The sequence below is a fragment of the Orcinus orca genome, chromosome 1, assembly GCF_937001465.1.
Source record: "Orcinus orca chromosome 1, mOrcOrc1.1, whole genome shotgun sequence".
NCBI classification, from domain to species: Eukaryota; Metazoa; Chordata; class Mammalia; order Artiodactyla; family Delphinidae; genus Orcinus; species Orcinus orca.
This window is the reverse complement of record NC_064559.1, coordinates 98,800,197-98,820,969: the sequence shown is the minus strand read 5'-3', so window position 1 is coordinate 98,820,969 and position 20,773 is coordinate 98,800,197. Positions and strand designations below refer to the sequence as shown.

Genomic DNA, 20,773 nt, shown 5'->3' with positions numbered 1-20,773 from the left:
GCCTGGAGGGCTAAGCACCTGCTGGGTGTGGGGCTCTGGTGGGCTGGCTCCTGGGGGCCTGAGGGCGGCGGGTGGACGGGCTTTGGGGCGGCTCCAGGGTGCCTGGTGGCGTTCCGCACGGCCTCTTCTAAGAGCTCCATCCATCTGTTGTTCAGCAGGAACAGAGAGGACTGGTGGTGAGAACAGGACCGAGGCACACGGCCTCTCCTCTTACCGACCCCCTGCGTCAGAGCTGCGAAGCCCTTCGCCAGGCCCTGCTCTGAGGACCCCCTCTGCCCAGCGGGGTCCCCTTCCTTGCAGATCTGACTGGCTGCTCACATTGGGTTACATTACTCGCACCTACCAGTTACTGAACACCAACCCTCTGTTACTCGTTGTGCTAAGCATTCTATATCTATCTCTCTCTTTTTTTAATTAATTAATTAATTTTTGACTGTGTTGGGTCTTCGTTGCTGTGCATGGGTTTTCTCTGGTTGCGGCGAGCGGGGGCTACTCTTCGTTGCGGTGCGCGGGCTTCTCATTGTGGCGGCTTTTCTTGTTGCAGAGCACGGGCTCTAGGCACGCGGGCTCAGTAGTTGTGGCTCGCGGGCCCTAGAGCGCAGGCTCCGTAGTTGTGGCTCGCGGGCTTAGTTGCTCTGCGGCATGTGGGATCTTCCTGGACCAGGGCTTGAACCTGTGTCCCCTGCATTGGCAGGCAGATTCTTAACCACCGCGCCACCAGGGAAGTCCCTCTATCTCTCTTCTTTCTCTCAAAATAACTCTCAAGAGGTAGCATTATCCACATTTTGCAGATGAAAACCCGGAGTCTGAGAAACTGCCTGACTCAACCTATCTCCTCCCACCGTGCCACGCTGCCTCTGGCTGGCCACTGTTGGGAATACGGGTGACTGAATGCCCTGGGTGGGGATGAGGGTCCCGGAGGCAAAGGCCTTTGAAGAATGTGGGCATTTGCAACGCTTGATGGGGGAAGGGAAGAAAAACCCCAGGGGAAAGAAGGGGGGCCAGAGAAAGGAAAGCAGCCTCAGAAAGGCTGGAAGACTGCTGGGGACTCCTCCTCCCTAGGGCAGGCCTGCTCATGGGGTCAGGGGAGGTGACACGGTAAACCTCTCTACTCCTGTCTTATCTCCCACTTCCCCTCAAGGCCCCGTCCCGTGAATGCTCTGGGGCGCAGCCCTGGCCTCCCTGTTCACATCCTCATACACCACCCTGGTCCCAAGGGGACGGCGGTTACATGGGACCCCCCCCCCCCGCAATCAGGCAATCCTCACGTGTTCTTGTCTGATGACGTCAATGCCACCAGCTCGTAGATCTGGGGTGGGCCCAGCTCGGAGGTACAGATAATGAAGAAGGCCCGTTTATCTGTGTGAGAGAGAAGGCAGAAGGGTCTGCGTTGGCGGCGGCAGAGGCACGACTGCAGCCTGAGCCGAGGCGGCAGAGTGCGGACTTGGAGTCCTCACCCGCGGCCAGCTAAGAGTGCAGCGCCAGACGGACCTGGGTCCTCAGAAGCACTTGGGGCTCGCTTACAGAGGACAGAGGCAATTCTGGGTCCCCTAATGCCATCTTCACAGCCACCCCCATTACCTCTCGCTTTCCGAACAGCGAAGGCTGAGGGGTGTACGGTGCTTAGGGTTTATAAAACTGCATCACACCCATCCTCCCTTTACACCCCCCTCCAAGAGACAGACCTCACCCCCCGTGTTACAGATGAAGGAAGCGATGAGCCCAGAGAATCTGGCTGCCTGGCTCTTGCTCCAGAGCCCTCCTTGTACACACTCTGCTTCTCACTGAAATGCTCTGAGCACTGGACCAGGCTCTGGACGGTGGGCGCGTCCGTCTTCTGCAAGGGAGCTCTGCCCGTCACTTTTGCAGCAGGAAGGCTTGTCCTGCTCTTCTCTGCCCAATTCTGCTACCTCATCCTCAGTGCCCACATCCCATCCTGCCTCAGAGGACAGGAACCACGCTGTCCTCCCTCATCTTGGTCTCCCTCCTACCCATCACCCTACCCCACGTTGGACCACATCCTCCTGCTTCAGTGAGTCAGGGCTGGGAGGAAAGGAACACAGGTGGGCTGATAAGTTCTGTACAGCCCCAGATCGGCCCCGCATCACCCAGTGCTCGCTGGACCCGAGTAACAGGGCTCACGGCCCCGGGGTGTGGGCCGGCTGGGACTGTCTCCTCACGGGTACCTGTGGCCACGGAGCGGACGAGCACGGCATTGAGCTTGAGCACCGGGCTGAAGGTCTGCTTGCTGTCCGAGGAGCCCACGGCTGTCTTGCTGTGACACTTCAGCAGCAGCTTCTCATCCTGTTTCTGCAGCAGCACGAGGAGGTCCTCCAGCAGCAGCACGTGGAGGTCTGGAGGGGTGCGGTGCTTGTGAGGTGTTCTCTGTGGCCCACTCATCCCCCATTAACACGTGGGGTACCAGAGGCTCTTGGACAGTCATCTCCAGGATCTAGGAAGCCCTGGAGTCTGGTGACCTCTGACTGCTTTGTTTTTGGCCCTTCCTCCCCATGCTGTGCTTAAGGAGCCCTGAGCTCTCATCCCCAGTCGTGTTTCAAGCTGCCTCCTTACCATCCCTTTAGAGCACCGGGTACAGGGCTTATGGTCCAGAGAGGGAAGAGCCCAGGGGCAGTGCCCTAGGTTCCCTCTTGGCCCCAGTCCCCTGGCACTTACCCAAGGTCTTATCTTTGCTGATCCTCCAGGTCAGGGGCCCCTCATGGATCATCTTTCTGGTTGTAAGATCCAGACTCTGTTACGGAGACACCATATATTCAACAAGTATCTGAAAACCTAGACATTGTGCTAAGGTGCTGGGCACCAGTGGTGAACAAGAGCAGTCCTCGCCCTCACACTCCTGTGGGGGATGCAGACAAGTAAAAAGGCGACTACAGAGTCACGTGCCATGTGCTGTGCTGGGGGATATGCCGATGGTTCTGGCAGGGGTCTCTCTACCCGCTACTACGTGCTGTGTACTCTCCTAGGATCACTCTGCTTCACCTGCCCTTTCCCTCAGCTTTATGTTCTCCCGAATGACCTGCACCTTTACCTTGAGTTTATTCCCATCCCCTGCTCTCCCAGACTGAGTTCGAACATCCGGCCTTTATGGTAGGGCTGTCTGCCCTTGTCTGTCTCGGGATGGGGTGACAATGGTAACCGGGGCTGTGTGTATTCCAGGGCCTCCATCGCGCCATCCTATCACAGACAGGCCCAGGTCTCCTCCCCTCCACCTTCTCCAGGTCCTGACCGGAGCTCTGCTCCTAAGGGTGCCCAAGAGGTACGTGTGCCATGTGGGGCTGACGACGCTGCAGCCTCAGCCTCCTACCTTGAACTCCGCTGCCAGGGGGTTGCTGGCCCTCTCCAGGGAGGTGGTATCCAGACGTTTCTGGTAGCCCTCTAGACGGTGCCGGTTCTCTGTCTGCTTCACTGCTTCATTCACGTACTTGAGAATTTCCCGGCACTGATCCCGGGCCCGGCAGAGTTTCTCATGCTCAGAGGTGCCACCTACCCACGGGGCAGAGAGGAGGTGGTGAGGGCTCCTGCCCGAGAAGTCTGTCAGAGCCTGAGAGTGCCTGGCTACCAACAGCCGCTGGCCAGTCGCCAACCAGCAGGGATGGGTGTAGATACGCCACCCTTGCCTAACTTGGACCTCAATCGTAAGGACAACTTATACTGAGGGTCCTTGTGTTTCAGACCAAGGCTCTGAAGACACCGATAGCTCTTGGGAATTCCCGCCACAGCCACTCTACGGGTGTGGAGGACAGGAACGGGGACAGGGACTGTGGGTGATGACAGTGATGGTGTGTGTCTCCCTCTAGGAACACCTGTTCAAATCAGGTTGTGGCTCTTCCCACTTCTACACACTGACGCCAGCATCCCACACTTGAGGTGGTGAAAGCTGCTCAGGATCCCAGGGACAGTGACAACCTGGGGTTAGACCCCCCTGTTCAGCACGGTCCCCTACTCCCGTGGAGTAAGCACACATGGCTGTATCTTTTGTGCATCTCACAGAGACGTCCAGCAGGGGGATCAACAGGGCTAAAATCCGGCCACAGCCTCTGGCGTGGGACCACGATCCTCAGAGGAGCCAAGGTGCCCTCTGTGCGCTAACCTGTGTCCCTCAGATGCTTCCCTCTGATCTGCACAGACGCCCCACACAGGCCAGAGGCAGCCCTTACCTCCTCCTGCTGCTCAGCACCTGAGTTTTGCCAAAGCACATTGACCATCGTTACCTGCTTTGAGAGTGACCATAACCACACAAGGACGAAGACCCTGAAGACCAGAGAGGTCAAGCGACTTGCTAAGGACACAAAGCAAGTCAGCGCTAGAACCAGGGTCCGAGCTGCGGGCTGCTGCCTCCCAATGCCAGCCTCCTGGGAGCCCTACCCTCCGTGTGCTTGATGATGTTCTCCAGCAGCAGTGGGTACTTGGTGAGCCGCTGCATCTCAGAGATGATGAGGTCTCTAAGCTGCAGCCGCCGGCACTGAGGGTGGCTCTCAGCCTCCTAGACACAAGGAGGAACAGAGGAAGACGACAGCCTGGATTACGAGCTGGCTGTGAGCTCAGGACACGGAGGACTGTGCGAACGCCGAATAGGTCCTAATCCCAGAGGATTGCTCAGAAACGGAGGTGGCAGCTTCGTGCTTAAATATTTAGGGAAAGGTTGGTGGAGGCAGGAAGACAGTAGCCCAAGAAGGGGATGTGGTCAAATAAGCCACATAAAGCAGGTATTATTCCCACTTTATAGACAAGGAAACTGAGATCCATCTAAGTAAATACAGGCACTGGTAGGTGAGCGGGGCCTTCTGATGGCCAGTCCAGTGTCTCTGTCTTGAGAGCGAGTATGTGTCAGTGTTTCTGAAGAGGGGGCGTTGGGGAGGGCGTGGATGGAGCAGCAAGTTGCCGTTTACCCTCCCCTGTAGAGAGAAGAGGCCAAGCGCCTGGAGCTGGGGGCCAGGAGGGCAGTCCGGGAGATGGTGGGTGAACCCGGTTAACTGTCCCCCTCCGCCTTACTGGGTGAGCTATGACTGAACTGGCTGCTTTCAGTGGCGATGAGGCGACGCCAAGCGTACCTGCATGAAGAGCTGGAACCGGCTCTCCTTGCGCTGCCTGGTCTTGATCAGCTCCAGGGCGATGGACTGATAGGAGCAGAACTGCGCGGCCACCTGCTGGAGCTCCTCCCGGGCGGGGCCATCGAACTGCGAGGCAGAAGGGACACCACACCGCCCCGGCCTCACATCCCTGCCTGGGACAGCTCCCCCCCCACCTCCTCTGCCACCTCCTCCAGGCCTGGGCAGCCGTACCCGAGCCAGCATGAGGTCACTGACTTCTTTGATGATGGGGCCCTCCTCCCGGAGTTTCCTCATGGCTTCACACCAGGAATCTGGGGCAAGGAGAAAAGACAGAAGTGCCTGGGGTTGAGCCGCATGGCCAGGCCCTTCATGACGAGAGAAGAGGGATCTGACGGCAGGGCCGTGGGGTAGGGTCTCAAGTCATTTCATTTGTGGGGGGCTGGAATGCCGATGTTCAGGCTGCATGTCAGGTTCTCTCACCAAAGAGGACTGTTGGGGGCTATCTGCTCGGGGGGTCCTGGCATGCGGGCAGAGCTGGGGCAGAAACCTGAAGGCTGGCCAGGGAAGGGGGGCAGGCGGGGTGGGCTCCTCACTGTGGATCTCGATGAGCTCGGGCAGGTTGGGGAAGAGCCGTGCCAGCTCCTCCCGGGGCAGCAGGCCCTCCTTCTTCATCCGCTGGTAGAAGATCAGGTCCAGCACCCGGAGTGTGCGCAGATGGGAAGCCTCTGTCACAAACAGCTCTGAGCGGGGGCAGTGACAAGAAGGGGCAGAAAGACAGAGGGAAAGCCCGTCAGCAAGGATCTCGTGACCTCCAAACCACCTTTGGTGCTGGTTTCAGATGGTGCGTCAACTTCTCTCTCCCCAGGGGCCAGAGCTGAGGTGGCCCTTACAGGGACCACAATGCAGCCGCTCTCGCCCCCAGGCCCCCCACTATTTTCTCTACCACCATCTGCGCCTGAGGCGCCCTGCACCTGTTCCCGCTTGAGTCTCACCGTTGATGACCTCCTGCCGGTCAATCTCCCTCTGGCTTAGCCCAGCCACCACATCCTTGCCCACTGTATGCTGCCAGTTTTGGGCGTCGGGCTCTGGCTCCAGGTCAGACAGTTGGCCCAGATCATCTTCTAGGAGGTTGGGGAGGAGGGCATCTGTGCAAAACCCCAAGCTGGGGGACTCAATGCTCCTGGGGGAAAACAGGCAGCTCAGCGTCACACGGAGCAAAAACTCAAACATGGGGTTTGTCCCTCCGCCTCCTGCCCACCCTGCTTGCCCAGGGCCCATGGGAAGCCAGTGGGCCACGAAGAGGAGCTGCACCACCAGCTGGCCCCTGGAAGGGGAGCGGGGGCAGCTGAGCACGGCTGGGACACGGACACCTAACAGAGGCGCTACGGCACCCATCACTCACCTGCGGCCCATTTTGGGGGTGAAGGGAGGGGTTGGGTTCTCAAGAGACCTGTGGAGAGAATGTCAACTCTCAGCAACCCTCTGCTCCTGCCCGGCCCCCAAGATATCAGCGGGCTGAGCCCCTGAGCCCCGCCCACCTGGTGGAGAGGCTGGAGGCAGAGGACGAGGCTGACTGGTGGAGGCGGGCGGCCTCTGCGGCCGCGTCCATGTCCACGTCGCTGCGAGAACGGGGCACGTTCTCTGCCTTCCGGGACCGCTTCATCTCCTCCCGGCCCTTCAGGCTCTCAGAGCGGCCCAGGCGAATCTCTGAGCGAGAACTGGATGGAGAGGGCAAAAGACCTTGGGGTCTTATATCTGGCCAGCTTTGACCTGCTGCCCCATCTCAGGGGTGCCTCAGCGCTTCTACCCCAAACACCAGACCCAAAGGGTCCCAGCTCTACAAAATCCTTCCTTTCCCCAGCCCAGCTGGATGGAGAGAGCCTCTCAACTTCCTTGCAACTGGTCAGGAAGGGAACCCAACAGGAAGGTGAAATCTGGGACTAACAGAATCAGACTTGTGGGGTGTCAGGATGCCAAAGACCCCAAGTCCCCGTCAGGAAAGCTGTGGACACCAAAGTCCCTCATCAGGGACAGCAAGGTCCCACCTTCCCCGCCCCTGGCCCTCTCGGGGCCAGCTCATCTGGCCCTCTGCTTTGGAACGGGTCGGCTCCCGCCTTGGGCTCTGCTTGAGGCGGATCTCTCCTTTCACAAGATCTTTTAAGAGGGGAGTAGAAGCACCCTCTTCACACGCTCTAGTATTCTCCACACTGCCTGTCAGAAAATTCTCTCTGCTGTTGAATTCCCACCCCTCCAGCTGTGATGTGGATTGTGGATTTCTTCTGTTCTTATCCTGACAGCATCCTTCCTAGGCTTCCAGTCCCCTCTTGGGAGCAGACCAGCTTGGGAGGGTGCTTACAGGGGCCTGTTTACTGACGGGCAGGAACCTGCTCCCTGGCCTACCGTGCTTGGCCACTGAGTATCTGTGGGGCTTGATGAGATGCTGACGACTGGGTGTTGCTCTTTTCTGAGTCCTGCAGTGCATCAGCCCTGTGACAGCTGGCATCTCTGACCCCTGGCTGCCCCAGGATGGTGCCTCCCCCCATGGTCCTGCTGGGTTAGTTCTTTGCTGACATTATTACTAATCTACATCCTGCTCTGCCTCTAGGACAACAGAAGGCCTGGAGAGTCTGGAGAGCTCTTAACAGCACAGCAGGTTGCTGCGGAGAAGGAGCCAAATGCCTTGGTCTCCATTCATCAAGTCTCTCTGAACTGCCAGAGGGTCCCAACGCCGCTCCCCTGCCCAGGTCCTGGGGGTTCGTCTGCAGGGTTAGAAACCATACTGCCGGCTGATGCCCTACTGAACTCACCCCCTGACGTCTGACAGAACACTTCCAACACAGACTAACTCAAAACACCTTCACCAGTGCCCCACAATGGGTCACTTTAGCACCACAACAAACCTCATGCAATGAGGTTCCTGGGGCTTCTTTCAAGTACCCAGAAGTGAGTAATGATCCCACCAAGAAGTGAGGCATACAACCCACCTCTGGCCAAAAATTCCTAGACTACTGCTGTCTAGAATCGGGGGCTTCTTACACCTGTTTAGTTTCTACGACAACCTCTGACCCACCATGCTGCCGATGCCATTTCTTCTAAGATTGTCAGTGAAATTCAAAGATTGTCATCAAATTCAAAGGCTTCTGCTGAGAGTAGATTCAGAATCCCAATGAATGTCTCAGGGCAATTTTACCTAACAACTTGAAGAATACGTTTACAAATGGTCTCAAATATTGCCTCAAAATGTTGATAGTGTATCTTATAATTGTACATTTGATACATCTGTGAGATCACACCTACCCCAGCAATCATATAATTTGTATGTTTAATTTACTCAGTAATATTAGAACTCAACCTCTGACCCCAGTACACATCTAACCTTTATCTTGCCTAAATCTTGGTTAATTCTCACTATGGCAAAATCTTTTAATGAGTATTAAGCTTATAAAGGCTTAGTATAAACAAAAAGGAGTAACCCTGCATACAAGCAGGAATGTTTGACTTACAGTTTGATAATTAGTTATTTCAGGGGTAAAATGGTTTGACTAGTCAGGCTGCTGCATGCTGACTTGCCTTTGGGTCTGCCTTTAGTCCAGCTCAGCAGTGTACACAGGAACTAGTTTTGTATACACAAGACCACATTTACCGTACCTCAAGTGTGCCTTAAGGAATTTGCAGGGATGTTTCTGACTACAGGCAGTTCTCACTTGAAGTGCTGGCTACAGAATTTTAGATGTGACCTGATGGCTGTCGTGCCACAGTCAAGAGCAAGTCTAAGAGTACATTTCACCACCAGAGAAGGGCTCTTCTTAGAATCCGGCCAGAGGTGGAGAATGTGAGCAATGTCACAGCCTCCATTCCCCTTTTGCTTCTTGAAAGAAGAGCAGTTTGCAGTTTGTTTTGCATCAATGACCTTTCTACTTCTTCGCTGAGATGTACATCTGAGGCCCAAGTTACACCGTCTGCCTTTAAACTAGCCAGCAGAACCTCATCTCTAACTCTCTTCTTCACGGATGCCCCAGACTGTCTTTAGCCTGACTTCCTTATTGCCAGGATTTCCCTTCGCCCCACTCTGTACTCTTCTCTAGCCTTGTCATTTAGGGTTTCCTGACTAGCTGCTTTATAACATAATCTAGTTCATTCTTGGGGTGGAGGCTACTGCGTGGCCAGGGGGTGAATCCAAAGGAAATTTTAAAGGCATATGGTTCTTGGACTGGAAGGTCAGAGGCCCTGCTCTCTCTCCCGCTGGCCTGATCACCAACACATAGGCGGGAAGGTTGGGGGAGAGGGAGAGAGCTCTATAGAGGGAGCCTTACAGTCTAGTGGGGGGTAAAGTAGCTGGCATTGAACCTTAGCCCTGAACCCTGCCCACGCTCCCCTCCCTGGGCAGCCAGCAGGCCCCAGCCAGCCACTGCTACCTGTCGCTCTCCAGCAGGTCCTCGGGAAAGCTTCCTGTCGAGAGTCGCTGCATCCCAGGCTCCGGGGCATCGTACTGCTGGTTGTTCTCAAAGTGCTGAATGATGTTCCTCACGTTGCCTGGTTTGACTGGAAGCGGAAGAAAGATAATGAAAGATACTCTGCTTTCTGTTCAGGAGTGACTTCTTGGGGCCCTCGCTCCCCTCTAGCCCAGAAGACAGCGATGAGCAAGCACGGATGAGAACAGCATGGGGCTGAGGGTCAGGAGACATGATGTGAGCCCTGGCTCTTCTACTGTGTGGCGTGGCACGGGCAGTCCCTCCCCCTTTCTGGGGGCTACTCTTTCCTGGGATGCAAAATGAGAGGGTTTGAAAGTGCATTTGCTACGGGTATTTCTTTTGGCTCTCACATTCTTTATTACAGTGGTTCTCATGCTTGAGAATCGTTACTAGGTTATTCCCAAGAGCCATATATGTGTTAAAAAAAAAAGTTAGCCAGGAAGACCAAAAACACATCAACCTTGGTATAATTTGGCCAGGTTGCCAACTTTACCAAGCACTTCTCAAATTTATACTACTTTTAGAGTTCACTATTTCTGGTTTTTCTGTTCTTCCTGTTCTTTCTGCCCTCACCCCCACCTCTTCCTCTCCATCATTAAAGAATCAGACCCTCCATTACCAGTGAGGGGGGTCTTAGGAGGAACAGAGGAGAGATGTCACTCTCTGGCATTCAAATTCCAGATGCTTTTCAAAGCTAAGACAAAAGAGAGCTGTTCTTGTTCAAAGTAGAGAAGGCAGGTAAAAGAGTAAAAAAGGCATAGGTGATGCCATGTGGAGACCCTGGAGAAGAGACCTCAGGCCCAGGGGCTCAGTGGCTCCTATCTTCACAGTCGATTAGCTCAGCTCCAGGTCCAGGATGTCGGAACAGGAGTTGGGCTAAAGACGCTGCTCTGCCCGGACCAATAGGAAGGATAATGGGATGGGGAAGGCAAGACAAACAGCCCCGGGCGCCAGGCCCTGGTCCTAACCACACTAACCAGGGATTCTGACATCGGCATATACAAACGTATAAATCTCCCTGTGTATCTAAACTTGAGATCCGTAAGAAAATTTCCAAGCCAGAGGAAACAGAAAAACATTTAGCTGGTCTCTTCAAAGGTCACGATTTCATATCCTTTAGGCAGGTAATGTTTTTCTAAAACTGCAAAATAGGTGGCTGTGTATATATGTTAGGAGTAGGGCCTGTTACCATCACTCCCATTTTGGAGATTTGAGTCAGATCTGCCTGTCCCAGACTGTGCATCTGGGCCCTGGGGCAACTGCAGCAGCCCGGAGCATCCCTGGCTGGGTGATGACGTGGGAGCCTGGGAACGTCCTATAATAGAAGGCCTCCGGGCAGAGCCCATTGTTCCCTCTCCCATGGGCCACTTGGAAAAGGCCCAGTTCTTGGGATATAGTTACACCCTAGCTGTGACAAGGAACAGGTGTGGCCCTGAGATTTGGTATAACTGAATAACCCAGAGTAACAGGGGAAAAAGACACGTAGAAAGGAACGCGTTTTTGAAAAGGGCAAAGTTTTCATCAGTAACCTTTGCTCTCCCTTCCTCCATTCTCTGAATAACAATGAAACTAAACAAAAGTGAATTATATGTCACTAACAATCAGATGCCTTCACTAATAAACAGGGGCACTAGCGGATGACCCTAAACAGCAAGGTTCTCAGTGCTGAGGCTTTCTAGCTTTGGTGGGTGTTTGGTCTTTAGATACGCATACAGACTTGTCTGATGTCCTGGGAACTTGAGAACATCCAATCAAACCATGAAATGACAATAGAAAGATATGACTCAAAGAGATGGTGAATACCCAGCATGCTTATCCTCTCTGGGGATCAGCAGCCCTACCCTGGGTGTTCCTGTTGCCTCTCAGGCTGACACAAAGCAAGCGGCTTGGGCAGGGCTGCTCGTCTCAGGCCTGCTGCTTGCCTCATGCCTGCCTCGGGCAGGGTGGATGGGAGGAAGTATGTGTTAAAAACTAAGGGCCTGGGTTTCAAGGCCATTCTTTTAGTTTTTCCATTGTTTTATAGACTTTCCCCCCCTAATATTTCTTTACTTATATTGTTTAAAATAGCATAACAAGTCTAGGAATTTAACTTTAAAAATTATTTTGAAAATCATTATCTTTAATTGTCACTTTATATAAAGTGAATTCTAGCAACAGATTTCCTGATTGCCCCTCACTGCTATCTCTCCCCTTGATTTACTGCAGAACCTAGAAAATATTAATCACTTTAATTGTATGCATATGGACCTCACTGATGGGAAATGAACCTGCCCACTTCTGGGTTCTAAGCTCCTCTGGGTTAATGTCTGTTATATATGTATTTATTTTTGATACATAGATTCTAGAAGATATTAGGCCTCTAACATACATACGTTAGGGTCATTCTCTTTAACTGTTGCAGTGACGCTGTGCTGGCAAAGGTAAGAGTCAGGAGATGAAGGTGCTACAGTGAAGGACTTAAACAAAGGAGATGATAGAAATGAAAATACCCCAAGGCAAAACTGCTGAAGACCCATTAGGTACTAAAAACAACCCCATACAACACTCAAAACTGAGGATTCTATTATTTCAGTTGAAAACAAAAATCTGAGGAACTTGTACAGGACATTTCAACATGCGAGGGTTTCCCTCATTTACATAGAGCCCTGGACTTTTGGAGCCGCATCCACGGAGAGCTGACAGAATGAGAAAGGCCGCAGGCCGTGGACCAGTCTTGGAGGGCCTAGAAGCTGGCCTCTGCCAGCACTGCCAGGAGGAGCTGCACGGTGCCGGGGGGCAGTGCCCCGGCCCCTCCCACCCTGCCTTAGGTAGGCAGAGTCCTGCGCCCAGCGTGAGCAGGCACCCCTGGGCAGGCGTTTCTGTCATGGGGAGCTTTAGCAGCATGGAGGAACATACAAGAGTAATGGAGTGAGGAAAGGGAGGGAGGAAAGAGAGCCAGGGCAGGAGGCGATGAAGGAGAGGGGAAGAAGGGCAGACAGGACTTGGGAAATGGAAACTCAATGCTAATGCAAAGAAAAACCCAAAGAAAATGGTCCTTTTACCTTCCACAGGGGACAAGGGAATATGAAATGCTAAAAGAAAACAAACAAAAACAAAAGTAAACCATGAAAAGTCAAATTAATGTTTCAAGAGTCAAAATAAAAATTACATCAAGCTGGAAAATGAAAGGTAGTGGCAAAAATCAGGGCTGATCTAGTAGAGTCCCCTCCTCTCCCCTTCCCCCAAGGCAGCAGTTTCGGGAAAGGCAGGAGGCCCATGCCGTGGCCCTTCCCAGATCCCCAAGACTAACACTGGGGCCTTAAGATAATGACTGGGAGGGCCAGCAGCAATGTCCAGACAGATGACACACAATTGGGAAGAGATCAGTGACAGGATCCATGGAGGTCTGGATTACTGATGGCATGAGGGGAGCCTCTGGGTCCCAAACCTGCTCCCTTTCCACCTAGTTCTGCTTAATTGAAACCCTCCATCAAGGGCCCATAATTGCTCCCAACACACAGGCCCTCAGGAGGACAGACAAGTCCATGGATGAAGGTGAAGGAGGCACTGACTGTCAACAGGGCAATCTTGCCAAGGGGGAAATACTCCTCTGCATGGCTGTTCAGTGTCTACAACTGTCTCTGAGTTCCTAGACCCAGGGACTGGCTTGGCCTCCTTGGCTCTGAAGCAGTTCCCTGTACCTCAGGGGCCGTCACTGGGTGTGGCAAGGGGAGAATGCAATAGCACCGAGAGGAAGCTGCGACCTCAGAGTTTGTTTGGGCCTTTGGCTGCCTGAAGCACAGGAAGGCCCTCTGCCAACATGCTGGCCTGTGAAGGGGCCGAGGTCCCTGTCCAAGGCTTTGCTCCCCAAATACTCACTGCTCTGGGAAGAGCTTTTGGGCTTCCCGATGTACTTGAGGATGGGGTTTCGCTTCTTGTCCTCCAAGGCATCCTTTTCTTTCTTGGAATTGCTGCTCTGCTGAGATAAGAGACCCTAGGGTTTGGAGAAGGTCCCAGGACCCAGACCGGGCCACTGGTCACCGTGCTACTGCCTCTATGACTAGCCCTAAACAAGCAGCGGGAAAGCAGACTCATGCTTGTATCTGATCTCGCACATCTGCTTCTGGTCTGGGACTGCAGGGAGGGAGAGGGCTGCTCTAGTTTGGGGATTCTCAATGACTCTCCCGGCCTGCCTCAGCGCAGGAACCGTGCCAAGAGATGATTCTTTCTAGGGGAGCTCTGTCACCTTCTTGGTCTTCGGGAAGAAGGGTAGCCACTTGTCCTTGTCAGGAGCGGACTGGGCCTTTTCAGCCATGTTGGAAGGTCGTGCTTCTCGAGGACGGATGCCCGCATGGCTCATGTAGGTATTGAGGGCGAAGTCCATGGGGGCACTGTAAAAGAGGAATGCGGGCGGAGAATCGGAAAGCGCCAGCAGGGACTGCTTTACACAAGCTCCTCACCACCACCTAGTGGGGTGGCGAAGGGCCAGGGCATTCAGCGGGAGGCCCAGAATACTCAGATGGGACAGCAGGCAGAAGCCGGAGAAAAGTCTTGGCTGGCATGACTCCCAGAAGAAATCGTATTCTTCTCCTATGCAGAACGCTCCCTAACGAGGGGACAGTGGTCAGTGGAAGGACGCGTCAGTTCCCCAAAATATAAGCAACTAATAAGCCATGGGCGACGGTTGAGGCCCACAGCTAATGTCCTCAAGCGTATACACAGGGGTGGGGTGGCAAAGGGATGCGGAGAAACGCCAACCGGCCCCTGCAAGTCCAGGTAAGCTGCCTTTGCCACCACCCACCCCAAGTACAAGGAGAAAAAGAGATGGAAATGATCTGTCAAGTAGCTTCCAACTGCCACAGATGAAACTGTCCAGAGCTCTGTGTTTAAAACTGTATTTGCCTCTCAATTCGGTAGACAGATTATCCACTTTGTGGATTCAATGAAGCAAATGTTTCGGCCCTGGCTTTCGTCTTCTCTGAAACAGACTTCTAACCCCATCTTCTCTCCCTTATTGAGTGCGTGTATGCTCAAGGAATGCACCCTCATTTTAACACTGGCTACTGAGAAACAACGGGACATGTATATAGGCTTCAAGGAAAAAAAAATGTGTCAGCAGAGGAAATGTGTTGTACCCTAGCTCCCCTCTGCAGGTGCTGCTAACACAGGCTGATTCTATCACTGCTCCTTCTTTCGGTGGTTTACGAGAAAGACACAGGGCTAATGTGGGTGGAGAAGAGGAGGCCAGGAAGGGGAGTGCTGGCAGCTTGGTGTCTTCACACTGAGGAGCAGACCCACGTCCCAGGCAGTGATCCCCGTGTACCAGGGCCTGGGCCTCGTGACCTCCTTGTGGTTACACAGACATCTGGAAACTACACTTGGACAGACGGTGATCCTCTGGAGCTAGGGACTCGCCTACGATTGGCAGAGATGCAATGCCCAGTAGCTCAACCCCACTCCTTCCCACCTTGATTCAACCGCACAGACTCACTCACCTCCTGTCTTCCTCGTATTTGGACCTGGAACAAAAGAAAAGAACAGATGACTCAGACTGCAAAGGCAGAGGCTCGTCCGCCTGTGCAAGACTGGGAGGAGGGTAAGTTCTTTCCTAGAGGAAGGGAGCGGGTGAGGAAAGGGAGGAGGATGATAAAAGGTCAGACTCAGACTCCTGGTCTCAGCTCTGGAGCCAGCTTGGGGCTCAGGAGGTGAGGGTTCTCATTCCTCCGAGGGGCTCAATTAGCACAGAGTGATGGTGATGATGGTGTCCTTAGCCAGCTAAAAGGAAGGGGAATGAGGCAAATACAGCTTCTCGCTTGGTATCTGTTTCAGCCTCTGAAGCTACCACGGAGGAAAAGGCTCCTCTTTTTTTTTTTTTTTTTTAAGGCTCCTCTTTGTGTCCACCTAGAACTAAATTAGAAGGGTTGGGCTGACACTGAGGCAAGAGGAAAGAAGATGAGGGCGCAGAGATAATACCTTGAGACCTGATTCAGAGGAACCTATTTAAAAGAGGTTAATGGTAACAGCAACTAATACTGCGTGCTCACTACGGGCCAGGCACTATTCTAAGCTATTTACACGTATAATATTTACACGTATAATTTATTACTCAAAATAATAGGTCCCATATCTCCATTTAATGAGGCTAGCGCTTCCTTCTTTTAAATAGAAGCCTTTATAAGCAGGGTGCCTGTGCTGTCCATTATAACCCCACAGAACTCTGTGGTGCCTATGACCTCAGAATAGGCTCGGTCAGGTTTTGCCGCCATCCCTGGCACGGTCGGGGTGATTAGTGCCATCTGACTGCTAGGGAAACTAAGGCCCAGAAAGATTCCGGGTTTGGCTGAGGGTCAGAGGGTTGTTTTCAAAGAATATACCCTCCCTGTGGGACCTCATCTGGTCTCATCTCCAACCCGGATCTCTTGTCAAATGCCAGATTCATCTATGCAGTTGTCTACTCAAATCTCCAGTTTGATGTCTAAAGATCTCAGATTTTGACACGTCCGAGACTGAGCTCCCGGTTTTCTACCACAAAACTGTCCCTCACACGACTGTCCCTAACTAGACTGATGGCACCTTTGTCCTTCTAGTTGTTTAGGTAAGAACTGTGGAGTCTTCCTTGGTTTTCCTTTCTCTCACATCCTATACATCAATTTTTAGGAAATCCTCCTGTTGGTTCTACTGTCAAAATATACTTGGAGCTGACCTCTCTTCACACCCTCCATCGCCAATTCTCTGGTAGGAGCCCTACTGCGTGGGTTCCCGTAACTGATCTCCCTGTTTCGAACCCCTCCTTGTTCTCCCACCACCCTCCACCCACCCTCGAGTCTCTCACAGCTCCAGTGGCTCCTCATTCACTGAGAGAAAAAAACTAAAGACCTTAAAACAGTCCAGAGGCTCTGCGAGGCTGCTCTTCCTGTTACCTCTCTGATTCAGCACTGAGCTTCTCAATCTTTTCTGGCCACACTGGTCTCCTACGGTTCCTCAAATACGTCAAGCACATTCCTACTTTGCCCTGGCTGTTCCCTCTGCCTGGGATGCTCTTCCCCCAAGATATTTCCAAGGATGACTCCCTCACTTTCTTCAGTTGACCAAATGTAACTTTCTGGATGAGGCTCTATTTGAAATTGCAACCCACTAGCTCAGGTGCTCCTGACTCCCCTCAGCCTGCTCTATTCCCCGCCACCCCCAGCCTTATTTTCTAACATAGTATATAACTTACTTATTTATTACATACTGCTTTCTCTTCCCACGATAACATAAGCCCCACAAGCACTGCTGTTTGTTTATTAATGCATCCAGGAGCCAGAACACTGCTTAGCGTCAGTGGGGACTCCACAGAAATTTGCTGGATTGAAATATCACTGTTAGTAGAGACTATCGAGATCATCTAGCCCAATCTCTGTCATTTTAGATGAGACCAAGGTAGATGACATAGCTTGATCAAGGTCACACAACTACTCGGGACTTCCCTGGCTGTCCAGTGGTTAGGACTCTGCGCTTCCGCTGCAGGGGGCACAGGTTTGATCCCTGGTCAGGGAACTAAGATCCCACAGGCCTCGCAGTGCAGCCAAAAAAAAAAAAAAAAAGTCACACAACTATTGAGCGGAAAGAAGTACTGGGGTGAAAAATCTACCTCTAAGCCTGCAAGTGTCCCTACAAAGTCATCCCAGGCACCTGGGACACTTTTAGAAAATAAGACTGGAGAGATGCAACCACAGCAGCTGTGCCAGAAGTTCCTTAATAAGTTTAGTTAGGCTAGTCCTCTGATGTGATTAGTTAAAAAGAGCCCAATTTCCCATGAGCCACCTGCCTCCTGAAGGAACTTTATTCCCTGGAGAATCACAGCGTGGTTCTCACACTCAGCATCAGATATGACCTTAGAGCAAAAAGGGAGAACCGTCAAGAAGAGGCTAGGGAGGGGAAGCAGAAAGCTCCCTGCATTCCTGGAGCCCATGGTTTGTCATAATCACCAAATTACTGTCAGGAGCCCCAGGCTCTGCAACTCCCTTGAAATTCCTGCAGCCCCAGCCTGAGAAATGAAGCAAGAGGGCTGGACTCTCCCCATCTTTCAGGGGAAGACGGATCAGGCAAGCAGTGGAAGAGGGGGAGAGGTTGGGAAACAGACCCACAAAACGTCAATCTGTGCAGCATGTTCAGGGGGTAGAAGTGGATCGGAGACTCACAAAATGTCTCCTAGGGCAGCCAGCTGCTTCTCTGCCACCTGGCGCTCGCGGAGAGGGTCTCCATCCAGGTCCAGCAGGTCGTTTTCACCATACAGGCTTCCCAGCCCCAGAGTGCGCTTTGTTCTGAGCCAGAGAGACACACAGAGAAAGAAACACATGTACATCATTGCTGGACAGAGAGTGAGGCACACATACACACATCACAAGAGATGCACATACACCGCAGGGGAAAGAAAACGGGAGAGGAGGCAGGGGAGAGAGCAGGAGGGGGGGCGCCGGGCACCTGTAGTCATGGATCTGCTCCTGGATCTCTGGCATGGCTGCCTCCTGAGCCTCACAGAGAACAGCGCGCACGTCCTCACCATTCCGCAGGCGCAGGTCTGCGGTGGGAGCCGAGGGGAGACAGATAGGGGAGGGATGTCAAGAGGAGGAGGTTATATCTGCTGAGCATCTTCAAGCCTCTTAGCTCCCTGGGGTACCGCGAGGGAAAGCTGGCTTTCTGCCCTCCTGTTAACCAAGGGAAGTGGAGGCCTGGACCTACCAGGTCATTCCTGAATTCAGGACTGGAATCCTGACATCCAAGTCCTGAGGCAAGGACAAAAACATTTTCAGGGTGTTCTACACTCCATTAAGTGGGGAAATATTAAAGTCCCTCTCTGGATGTGTCCAGACGCTGCTGCCCTCTGACATCATGTGCAAACCTCTGAGAGGCTCATTCTCCTTCCACTGACCCAGGGACAGCTCACAAGGCTGAAAAAGGCAAGGAAACCCAACTCCCCACCGGAAACTGGAAGGTGTCTCTCCTGTCCCTACATTCACCCTCTGCCTGTGCCCATAAGCTTTCCTATCATCTGGGCCTGTAAAGTGCCTCTTTTCCAAGGCAGCTTCAAACTATTACGTCTAGAAAGCTCCCATGATTAGCCTCTCAGACTAACATCCTCTTTCTACCACCTTCCTCAGCTCTTCTAGTCGTGGCTTGAGAGTGAGACGGGAGCAGAGCAACTGCCTCGTTCCCTGCCTCCTCACTCTGTGTGAGTTGAGGAACTCACGCAAACGGAACCAAAAGAACAAAAATACTCCAGAGATCCTGACTCTCAGGTGGGGTGGAGTGAGGCACTGGTTTCTGTATTTTTAAAGAAGAATTCCCCAAGGGATCCTGATGCTCGACCAGGCTTAGGAATCCAATTTCCTCTTTGTACAGATGAGCCGACTGAGGCCCAGAGAGGTCACATGGAAGGTTGGTAGGAACGACCCCGCTCTCCTAACCAAGCCTTGTCTCCCCGCGACAAGCTCCCAGGCAGGGTCCGTTCTGTCTGTGCTTGTCCATAAGCTACCGCGAGGAGTTCTGGAGGAACTGTCCCTATTTCCCCCTATCTGAGAACAGCTGCTCAAGGCAGGGACTATGTCCCCCCGACCCCCCGCCCCTTCCCGAGGGCCCAGCACAGCAAGGCGGACACCAAGAGGAGACCAGCCGTCCTAGGAGCCAACTTACCAATTTCAGCCTGTAACATCTCTGGGACCTTCACTCTCAGAGGCTAAAAGACAGAAGGGTGGGGGCAGAAGTGGTGAGGTCCACACACCCCGGGGGATGTGGGAGATACTGTGCAGAGGCAAGGAGGGCTCCAGAACACTAGCTTCTCTCCCCCTTTCCCTACACTACCCTACCCTCCATTCACCTCTCTCCAGCTGAATTCCAGGCTCGGGATTTGAGAAGTGGAATCTGAGGTGGCAAGGCAAGTTGGGACTCTACTCCGAGGGTGGCACCTGTACTCTTCCCACTCTTATTTCAAGGACATCAAGAGGCACGGGATGGAGAGGTTCCCAAAAGTGGACTGGTACCAATTTAGTAGCATGGGAGAAATCTTGATGAGGCGATTTGATGGGCTTCCCCGCTCCTTCACTCCCAAGGGAAAACTGGCCTCATGTTACCAAGTCTTCCAGTGAGCACAGCGCCTGGCTTTTGCTTTATGGCTACCTGCCAGCTGGACACTGCGGCGGTTCCGTAACAGCCAACAGGGAACAACGGGCAGCTCTAACCTCCTTACTCAAGACCCACTGAAGGGGACAAAAATAAAAATCCTGGGGAAAAGCCGTTTATTCCCCAGTCTCATTAGTCCTAGTAGCTTACTGCCGGATGAATAAAGTCATTTTGGAATTAGTTTAGTTGATCAGATTAGGAAGTCTAAGATGGGAACTGCCCTCTGCAGGCCGAGGTGCTGCCGCCGGGGGGATCCCTGACACATCCCTGGGAGCTGTGTCCAGATGCAGCGTACTCATCCACCCCAGACACTCTGGGGTCCCCTCCCTCTGAACCCTGCCTTGGGGCAGTAAGAGCACGTCAGGCTGAACTTCAGAAATCTGGGCTCGCCTCTTGGCTCACTGATTTCTATCATCTGATGTCTCTGGGCCTCTGTTTCTGCATCCCAGGGATGGGCAAGGCAAGGAGAGTTGAAGGGAACCAGGGCATTGATCCGGGGGAGAGTAATTAGGACTTGGTGCAAGTTCTTTTTCTCCAAACATTTCAGAGAGAGGCAATGTGCACTCTACCTTGCTACATGTGGGCAAAAGAGGTCCAGAGAGGAGATCAGTCTTTAGAGTGGAGCTAGGAACAGAATCCAGGAATCCTCTTTAGGAACCTGTCTCCAGGGACTTCCCTGGTAGTCCAGTGGTAAAAAATCCGCCTCCCAACGCAGGGGACGTGGGTTCGACCCCTGGTGGGGGAACTAAGATCCCACATGCCGTGGGGCAACTAATCCCGCGTGCCACAACTACCGAGCTCGCACGCCTCAACTAGAGAGAGAAAACCCACCCGCCACAACTAGAGAGAAGCCCACGCACAGCAACAAAGAGCCTGCACGTCGCAACAAAAGATCCCACATGCCTCAGTGAAGATCCCACGTGCCGCGACTAAGACCCGATGCAGCCATAAAAATAAAATAAATATTAAAAAAAACCCCAAAACCAAAAAAAACTGTCTCCATTCGGCCTGAGTGTTTTGCTTAGTTTTTCCTCTGCCTCTGAATGGTCAAACAATATAATAAAATTGAAAATTGTAATCCAGTCTATGACT

The 20,773-nt window shown here is 52.9% G+C and overlaps 1 protein-coding gene across 11 annotated transcripts in view; it reads right to left on the bottom strand.

The window, feature by feature from the left end:
- The window catches only part of ARHGEF11 (Rho guanine nucleotide exchange factor 11), a 112,607-nt gene that overhangs the window by 6,859 nt on the left and 84,975 nt on the right, over window positions 1-20,773 (bottom strand). For 7 of the 11 annotated variants that reach the window (XM_049694290.1, XM_049694310.1, XM_049694320.1 and 4 more), the window contains 20 exons: window positions 19,196-19,238; window positions 17,987-18,083; window positions 17,704-17,826; window positions 15,016-15,039; window positions 13,767-13,911; window positions 13,400-13,499; window positions 12,583-12,612; window positions 9,485-9,611; window positions 6,608-6,787; window positions 6,472-6,519; window positions 6,062-6,249; window positions 5,663-5,809; window positions 5,301-5,380; window positions 5,070-5,195; window positions 4,384-4,501; window positions 3,323-3,501; window positions 2,674-2,749; window positions 2,187-2,354; window positions 1,269-1,359; window positions 19-144 (listed from right to left, as the gene is read on the bottom strand). In XM_049694290.1, the coding sequence (XP_049550247.1) occupies window positions 19-144; window positions 1,269-1,359; window positions 2,187-2,354; window positions 2,674-2,749; window positions 3,323-3,501; window positions 4,384-4,501; window positions 5,070-5,195; window positions 5,301-5,380; window positions 5,663-5,809; window positions 6,062-6,249; window positions 6,472-6,519; window positions 6,608-6,787; window positions 9,485-9,611; window positions 12,583-12,612; window positions 13,400-13,499; window positions 13,767-13,911; window positions 15,016-15,039; window positions 17,704-17,826; window positions 17,987-18,083; window positions 19,196-19,238 (2,216 nt within the window). The remainder of the gene's footprint in view (window positions 1-18; window positions 145-1,268; window positions 1,360-2,186; window positions 2,355-2,673; window positions 2,750-3,322; window positions 3,502-4,383; window positions 4,502-5,069; window positions 5,196-5,300; window positions 5,381-5,662; window positions 5,810-6,061; window positions 6,250-6,471; window positions 6,520-6,607; window positions 6,788-9,484; window positions 9,612-12,582; window positions 12,613-13,399; window positions 13,500-13,766; window positions 13,912-15,015; window positions 15,040-17,703; window positions 17,827-17,986; window positions 18,084-19,195; window positions 19,239-20,773) is intronic. The other 4 variants (XM_049694292.1, XM_049694323.1, XM_049694300.1 and 1 more) reach the window with 3 other exon arrangements.